The sequence below is a fragment of the Berghia stephanieae genome, chromosome 12, assembly GCF_034508935.2.
Source record: "Berghia stephanieae isolate SIO BIC M18660-M18661 chromosome 12, UCSD_Bste_1.3, whole genome shotgun sequence".
Classification (NCBI taxonomy): domain Eukaryota; kingdom Metazoa; phylum Mollusca; class Gastropoda; order Nudibranchia; family Aeolidiidae; genus Berghia; species Berghia stephanieae.
In genome coordinates this window covers 25,927,727-25,936,795 of record NC_088371.1, presented here as the reverse complement: position 1 = coordinate 25,936,795, position 9,069 = coordinate 25,927,727, and the positions used below count along the sequence as shown (strand labels likewise).

At 36.3% G+C, this 9,069-nt stretch overlaps 1 protein-coding gene across 7 annotated transcripts in view; it reads left to right on the top strand.

The window, feature by feature from the left end:
• LOC144958348 (uncharacterized) overlaps nucleotides 1–8,250 on the top strand; it is a 65,518-nt gene extending 57,268 nt beyond the window's left edge. For all 7 annotated transcript variants that reach the window (XM_078890286.1, XM_078890288.1, XM_078890287.1 and 4 more), the window contains 5 exons: nucleotides 1,125–1,226; nucleotides 3,035–3,133; nucleotides 4,252–4,350; nucleotides 6,359–6,457; nucleotides 7,870–8,250. In XM_078890286.1, coding sequence (XP_078746412.1) covers nucleotides 1,125–1,226; nucleotides 3,035–3,133; nucleotides 4,252–4,350; nucleotides 6,359–6,457; nucleotides 7,870–7,953 — 483 coding nt within the window. In that variant the 3' untranslated portion in view covers nucleotides 7,954–8,250. The remainder of the gene's footprint in view (nucleotides 1–1,124; nucleotides 1,227–3,034; nucleotides 3,134–4,251; nucleotides 4,351–6,358; nucleotides 6,458–7,869) is intronic.
• The last annotated feature ends 819 nt before the right edge of the window (nucleotides 8,251–9,069 follow it).

Below are 9,069 nucleotides of genomic sequence, written 5' to 3'. Positions count from 1 at the left end.
GAATTATCTATCTAGAAATAGAAAGATGAACTCATTTCTGTTGCTAGATAATACAAATTCAAGAAGGTAGAATTCGAATGCAAACAATTCATTTCATTTTCTTAGACTTCGAATGGCCCATTAAATCAGATTATTGAGTTTGAATTAGAACCATGAGCAGCGTTCGGTAATTCTTATATCATGATTTGTTTGTTTTGTTGAGCAAAAAAAAAAAACACACAAAAAAACGTATCTTACTTCAATCTTGCTGTACTGTCAAATCAGTGCGTTCACTAACTTTTATTGAATTTGGACACACACACACAGTTAGCAACGCGATTTCAATCACAACTTTCCAATGTCCAACAATGGTAATTTTGGGTTAAAAATAAGTCTGAAATTTTAGACTTTGAACTGTCATAACTACCTTTCTACTCAAGATAGAAACAAAATTCAAAACTTTTGTAATCAGTGTTGCTAGTTCTTTCAAATGCTATTGGTTTCAAGTGCAAGAGTTACATTTAGAATTTTTGTAAAACTGTAGTTAGCTTTATAATGTAATTTCCTAAGTTGGACTTATTAAGTTCATATTATCATATGTGTCGGTGCATGACTTAATCAGTCGGAAGGTGAAAATTTTGGATTTATAGTTTCTGAAAGAATGTGCTCCCCAGAGCATTTTAATCTTTATTTGAAGTAATCGGGTGATTTTTCATGAAGCTATGGTCAGTTGTATGAGAAAGGTGTCCAGCAACTTTTCTCAAATTTCATACTTTTTCAACTTGACTAGTTGTAATAAAAAAATTTAGAAGTGAAATTAAGCTTTGATATTTCCCGAAGATGTACAAAAAGAGTTGATTTAATCATTTGACAAGAAGTCATTTTTGATCAAAATTGACCTTCAAACTAAACTAGGCAATATCTCAGTTCAAACATTTTCACTATCCGACTGATTTTGTCATTCACTGTAACATATCATATCATTATCACCATCATCATTATTATTATTATTATTATTATTATTATTATTATTATTATTATTATTATTATTATTATTATTATTATTATTATTATTATTATTATTATTAATATTATTATTATTATTTGTATAATTATTATTATTATTGTTATAATTACCTCTTCAGAATAAGGATGACATGTCCTTTTTACGAGCAGCACGGAGTGGCGACATTGACAGGGTTCTAGACTGTCTTAAAGGTGGCACAGACGTCAATTGTAGCAATCCAGTAGGTAACTTTCTCTCTCTCTCTCTCTCTCTCTCTCTCTCTCTCTCTCTCTCTCTCTCTCTCTCTCTCTCTTCTCTCTCTCTCTCTCTCTCTCTCTCTCACACACACACACTTTATCTCTCTGTCTCTCTCTCTCTGTCTGTCTCATTCTCTCTATATATATCTCTCTATCTGTGTGTGTAGTGTGTGTGTCTCTCTTTCTCTGTCTCTATCTCTCTCTCTCCCCCTCTCTCTTTCTATATCTATCTCTGTCTCTCTCTCTTTGTGAGTCTCTCTCTGTCTGTCTCTCTCTGTCACTCTCTCTCCTCTCTTTTTTCCCCTCTCTTTCTCTCTCTCTCTCTCTCTCTCTCTTTCTCTGTCTGTCTGTCTGTCTGTCTCTCTCTCTCTCTCTCTCTCTCTCTCTCTCTCTCTCTCTCTCTATCCCTCTCTCTCTCTATCTATCTATCTCTCGTCCTTTTCCATGTGTCTTTCTATTCTTGTCTCAGAAGGAAACGTCTTGGTTTTACGATTAGGGACTTTTCTCTGAGAGTGAGAGAGGCATTTTTAGATCTGAATGCTTTTATGTTTGTGTGTCTATGTGTGTGTGTCTGTGTGTGCGTGTGTGTGTGCATGTGTGTGTCTGTGTGTGTGTGTGTGTTTTAAAGATGTCACCTCTGGTTGTGACTGCATTTATTAATTGCTAGAAGTCAGCTGAGTGTCCTCCGCTTTGTGGGGATTCAAGTAGGCGTACTGTGAGTACCATAACCTAAATCTGGCACTGAAATAGATTGGTGCTGCCATCTACTTTCTGACCTGTGTCCCTTTCTATGTTCTGTGGAATCCTGATAAACCAAACACCTGCCAACTGCAAATATCCATTATCTAAAAATTGAGCTTTTATATAGTGTAATATCCACTTAATGTGCTCAAAGCGCTTTGCAAGGCGTCCCTGACCAACAGCAACACGTAACATGTAGAACGAGACATGACGCCTGTCGGGCGATATTGCAATGTTTTTCCGGACAGAGACAACGCTGTTAACAGCCAGGTACTCATTTTACACCTGAGTACAGTGAGAGAATGTGATTAAATAGCGTTTTCCAAGGAAAACTCAACTATGCAGCGAGCGAGGCTCGAACCCAGGACCTTCCGATCCAAAAGCGAGTGTCATACTACAAGACCACATAGCCTCACATTATCAATAGAACACACTAAGATTAAGAACATAAAATGTTCGAGCAACAAGAGATGTCGACTATAAACACATTGCTTCTAAGAGTGTTGAGTTTAAGCATATTCCACTGTTTTTTACTTAGCACATGTTCATGTGTCGAAAGCATTGAATTAAGCTGTGTAACATCTTTCTTTTCTTAGCTGCTGAAATGATCTTGAAGTGTGTCATCATCATCATTGCCTTTTTCACCCTGGGTCAGGGTATAGGCCACAGACAAACAGTTTCCATCCTTCTCTATCCTGAGCTAACTTTTTCTCTGTATATCAGCTTCCTTAATTCTTCTCCATGTTCCTCGTGGCCTTCCCCTTGATCTTCTGCCCTGAGGGTTCCAATCCAATACTTTCTTTGTTATAGTGGAGTCATCCTTTCTAAGGGTGTGTACGATCCACCTCCATCGTCTTCTTCCTATTTCCTCTCCCATTGGTTTCTGCTGTGTTCTTTTCCATACTTCTTCATTTTTAAAATCCATCCGTTATATTCTGAGAAGCTCACGCAAAGTGTGTCATAAGCACCCGTAAAGTTCTGAAACTTGATCTAAAAAGGAAAAATAAAAACCATTAAAAAAATTTTACAACACCGTTTTATCCATGAACAGAATGGACTGAACGCCCTTCACCTTGCCTCAAAGGAGGGTCACGTCAACCTTGTCAAGGAGCTCATCAAAAGAGGGGCTAAAGTGGATGCCACTACCAAGGTAATTTTCTCCATTTGACGCACAATATAAATTTGTTCACTGCATATTCCAGTTAAAATATTGTTTGCTTGTAGAGAGATAGATACATACATAAATACAGCCACACATACATGCATGCATACATACATACATATGTACGTACATACATATATACATACATACATACATACATACATACATACATACATACATACATACATACATACATACATACACACATACACACATACATACATACATACATACATACATACATACATACATACATACATACATACATACATACATACATACATACATAAATGGATGGATAGCCATATGGATGGATAAGTAGATGAATAAGGAGATAGATAATAATTGATAGATTAATTGAGGGAGAGAGAGAGAGAGAGAGAGAGAGAGAGAGAGAGAGAGAGAGAGAGAGAGAGAGAGAGAGAGAGAGAGAGAGAGAGAGAGAGAGAATGAATTTGTGAGAGTTTGCCATGTTGAAACCACATTATTTTTGCAGTGGTCGATGGCAGTTTGCAGAGAGTGTCATACCAGTTACGTTTCGGGTTCGATTTTCATCACTGCAAAGTTTTATTTTCTATTGTCTTCTGGCACTTCTCTTTTCATTTCTTTCTATTCTGGCATGGCAGTTTTTTTGCACCGCTTGCATCCGCTACGGCAGCAAAAAATTGCAAAATATCACTGATTACAGCAGCAAAATCGGCAATTTTTTTTTGCAAATTTGTTCAAATTTTTGAGATTTTGCAAAGAAAAAAAAATGAGTTGTTTTTTTTAAATGTTATAGCTCGTGTAACGTGAAAGATAATTAATCAAGAGTAGTTTCTTTTTTATTATCCCATTTTCTTCCATTTTACTGGCGCTGATATGACCTTACATTTGTTGCAAGCACCATGAAACCCTTAAAAACAAATACCTTTCTCATTCATGAACTAATTAATCACAAATTATTGAAAATAATTTGCAACTTTTTTTGGTGCAAATTGTGCTGTTTTTAGCTTGCAGCCTTTGGGATTTAAAAAACAAAAACAAAAACAAAACGCCAAATCAGTCTATTATTAAAATGAAAATCCCCACTCGGTGCCTACTCCAGTTACTTGTCTTGTTTACAGGCTGGTAACTCTCCCCTACACATTGCCTCTCTGGCTGGTCACAATGATGTAGTACTCACCCTTGTGGAGAATAGAGCACAAGTCAACATACAATCCTCGGTAAGCGATAACCTCACCCAATTGCTTCTCTCCCACTCATCCCAATAGGATTCAATAGTCTGATGTCACATCCACCCAGCAACGAGCAGTTTGGTTCTAAACAAAGAAAATCGCATTTTCACATGTCATGTGATCAGAATGTATAAGTTAAAACATGATCAGATTTATAATGTCTTTCTCTTCTGGATATGCTTTTATGCTCATCGGAGAAGTATTTCATAAGGGCATCCGTCATTGTTCCGATTTTATTAGAACCAGTTGCTAAGCTACTATGGGGTCATTACGAGGGAAGTGACGTCACGACTGTTGAAGCCTATTATCACAAGCTGCTAGTGGTTTCAGAGGGGGGGGGGGGGGTTCATTCATTTCCGACTTCTAGATCATCTCATCATGATATTGTTTTGAGGCAGTAGGTCACATTTCAAAATAAGTTTCAGGCTTTTTGAATTTGTTGGAAATGGATTTCAGGCTTTTATGGCCTGAACTACTTGCACCCATGCGTGTGTTTAGTTGGAATTATATATAACATTTGAGTTGATTCAAAGGCTTAACGAATGTAGTATTTCTATATTGTGATAATCTTCAATGTCATATAAAAACGGATAATTTTGAACGTAAGCTTGATTCCCTGCCAATTTTGGAGATAATCTCGAGTGGGAGGTCATTAATTTTGTGTGGCTAGGTGGTCTCGTGGTATGACACTCGCTTTTGGATCAGAAGGTCCAGGGTTTGAGCCTCGCTCGGCGCATAGTTGAGTCCTTGGAGAAGGCTATTTACTCACATTCTCTCACTGTACTTTGGTGTAAAATGAGTACTTGGCTGTTAACAGCATTGTCTCTGTCCGGAAAAAATTGTAACATCGCCTAACAGGCGTCATGTCCCGTCCTAAGTGTTAAATGTTGCTGTTGGCCAAGGACCCATTGTAATGCGCTTTGAGCACATTTAGTGGATATTGCGCTATATAAACAGCGATATGCCCGTCCTACATGTTAAATGTTGCTGTTGACTAGGGACCCCTTGTATAGCACTTTGAGCATGTTATGTTGAGTGGATAATGCATTATATAGAAGATCAATTTTTTAATTTTGACAAGGAAAAGAGTTGGGCCAAGTCTAGATTCTGAATGTACTCTTGCACCATACGTCAGTGATAAAGGGCAATCCACAGCAAGGAAAAGAAACAAACGCACAGGGCAGTGCATATCTCACAACTATGACTTATTGATGTTATGTGTTTAGGCAGAATGCTCGCATCATCTGCCACTCGGATATAATCTACAAACACACAAATCTGTTTGTAACCTTGAACTTTTATGGTCTGATCAATGTAATTTAGTGAAAAATAATCACCAAAACTGCTGTCTTTAAAACAATGTTGATAAAGAGCTGACTGACGTCAATTTCGTTCCCTCTATTGCGAGAATAATTGCAACTGGTAATATTTTAATTACATAAAAAGAGTTTTTCTGGTTGTTGCCCTTAGCCATTCAATCACAATCGATAAACATCCATATAATGCAATGTGTATATTTCCAATTAACTCTCACAGTCCCAAGAAGTTCCAATATAAGAGAATCTGAATATATTAATCTATTTTCCACCCCATTCCCTTCACCTTTAGTATATTATTTCAGCATTATCTCAAATGATTTTTATTTATTAGAGGGGGGGGGGGGGGGGGGGGGGAGTGACGTTATCAATTGCAGTAGTTGTTATTTTTTCTCATAGTTATATAAAATCTTGAATCAATGTAATTGTTTTTCGCCATTTCATTTTCTCCTCATTTCATTTCATCTTTTCCCTAAATGCCCTCACAGTATGGATTTACACCCCTGTACATGGCATCTCAGGAAGGCAATGTTGAGGTGGTCAAGCTCAAGGGGGGACGTTAGCAATCAGATGCAGTAGTAGTAGTAGTTCTTTTTTCTCATAGAAATCCTGAATCAATGAAATTGTATTTCGCCTTTTCATATTCTTCTCATTTCATCTTTTCCCTAAATACTTCATAGCATGGATTTACACCCCTGTACATGGCATCACAAGAAGGCAATGTCGAGGTTGTCAAGCTTTTGTTGTCCTGTGGGGCTGACCAAGGACTTACTACGAATGTGGGTTTGAATTTCTGTGTGGCTGTCTGAGAAAACCCGGAAAGATGTGCAAATTTCATAAATTGAGTTATGTTTGCAATGGAGTGGTGTAGACCACATCTTTCTGATCATTTACCACTTTAAATTTTCTTTCTATGTCTATTAGAACCCAAGTTATGATATTTTTTTTCTGAATAAAATTTGTTGCTATATGGGAAACACTTTATATTTGATTTTGGCTCATATCTTGAATCGAAGCTTAGCGCATCTTCCTGGGTTTTCTCACATTTTTAATAATCTTCATCACTATTGTTTCATCTTTCATCTTCATCATGCTGACACTCATGGGCTAAAGCTCTTATTCACCATTCACAATGTATGTGTGTCCAGAGGACCACGACCAAACACCATTACCACTGCTTACCATTATCAACAATATTTATTGATCGGTTGGTTTTAAGGCCAAGTATGCTATCCCAAATTATTTTTTTTTAAAGGGTTTTGGCAAAGCTATTTGGGCCTCATTTTTAACCAGTTATCTGTTGTACTATACGAAAAACTTGTATTTAAAAGTTTAAAATGGTAGGGGCAGCCTTCCGCCTGTGATCGTGAAAATACTAACGAAAGAGTGAAAATGGAGAGGCTTCGTATGGGAACAATAAGGACAATTGTTTTCCAAGTTAATTTGTGTATTGTTTTAGTGACGAGAGGTTTGTACCATGACATAACTATAGTACTCTAGTCGGCCATGGTTTGTACCCATATGTATTATTCATATGGCCTGGATGGATTGCCTGAGGGGCTAGAACAATTTTCTGTGGAACGGACTTGCACATAATTGCAGGTCAGTTAACAGAACGCAATTATTGGCTTGATTTCAGCATTTTTGTCATGGACTAAATTTCGAATTGGTTCACGAGTATTTCCATTACAACAATGAGCCTATAACAGGTTGGATTATCAGATCTGTAAATAGGTAGACTTTGGGTTGAACCCTTGATTGATATGTACAAGTGATTTTGCTTTTAAGTAGAAAGTTTTTTTTAATTGACCCATCCAGTGAGAGTAATTTTATATTCTGTGTTGTATTTACCAGCGTGTAATTCTTATTCTGTATTGTATTCATGCGGCTATGTGGTCTAGTGGTATGACACTCGCTTTCGGATCCGAAGGTCCTGGGTTCAAGCCTTGCTCTGCGCATAGTTAAGTCCTAGAAAAAGGCTCTTTACTCATATTCTATCACTGTACTCAGGTGTAAAAAGAGTACCTGGCATGGTTGTCTCAGTCCGAAAAAAATTGTAATACCGACTAAGAGGTCATGTCTTGTCCTACATGTTAAGTGTTGCTGTTGGCCATGGATCCCTTGAGCACGTTTAGTGGATATTGCGCTATATAAAAGCTAATTTTTATTCACCGTTTGTTTTCCTTTTCAGGATGGATTCACACCACTGACCGTGGCTCGCCAGCAAGGGCATGAACATGTGGCTACAATCTTGGAGTTCAATGCCATGAAATAAGCCAGAAATTCAGTGCCATAGAGATTTACCTGAAACGTTTCTTTATATATATATAATTGTAATATTTACCACGATGTTGGGGTCAGTCTACATCGCTGTTTCAGGCCTTGATGGCCATCGTCAGGACTGTGTGTTACATGCGATACACAGTCCTGACGATGATCATCAAGGCCTGAAACAGGGATGTAGACTGACCCCAACATCGTGGTAAATATTACAATAATAATTTGCTCCTTTGTTACATGTCGAGCACTATTCGTACCATATTTGTATCTAACACGATTCAATATATAAATATAATATATATTCAATATATATATATTGTTTTTTTCTTTATATATATATATATATATATATATATATATATATATATATATATATATATATATATATATATATATATATATATATATATATATATATATATATATGGAAGCTTCAAAAAGAAAAAAACTGAAACACAGAATGCTTCAGGAGCAAAACCCTTTTTTTTTAGCAGATAACAAAAACAGTAAAATTGGTCAAACTTCGCATAGAATCCAATTATACTATATAGATTATACTTGAAATATTACCACTTTTACTGATTTTGTTAGCAGCTGAAGATGGATTTTAAGCCCAAATTGTTCCGTGTTTTCTTATTGTTTTGAAGTTGTCATATTTGTTTTTCTACATTAATTTTAGGGAACCAATTCTCCAGCCCATATCTGTGATATTTTATTTTAAATGTGATAAATTTTGAATTTTTGTTTTGACTCGCTCAATACTAGAGATTTTTGCTACTTTTCAAAACTGGAAAAAATGTATTTAAAATAAGAATATGCATAGATAGTTTTATTCAACTACCATTAACATATGAAAATTAAAAAGATTTGCTTTGATACTACGCGTTTAATTTGTAATAAAGTTATAAATGGGCATGTGGTAAAAGTAACCCAGGTTAACTACGGATATAGTCGGTGTTCGGGTTGAGTGAGTTAAAGCACACATTTACGCACAAGTACATGTAGAATATTCTTGTAATTATTCTTTACTTGAAATTTGATGATAACTTGACTTCAGGGTAAAGGTGACCTTTGATAGAACACCTCTCTAGTTGTTTTTTTTAAAAAGGTG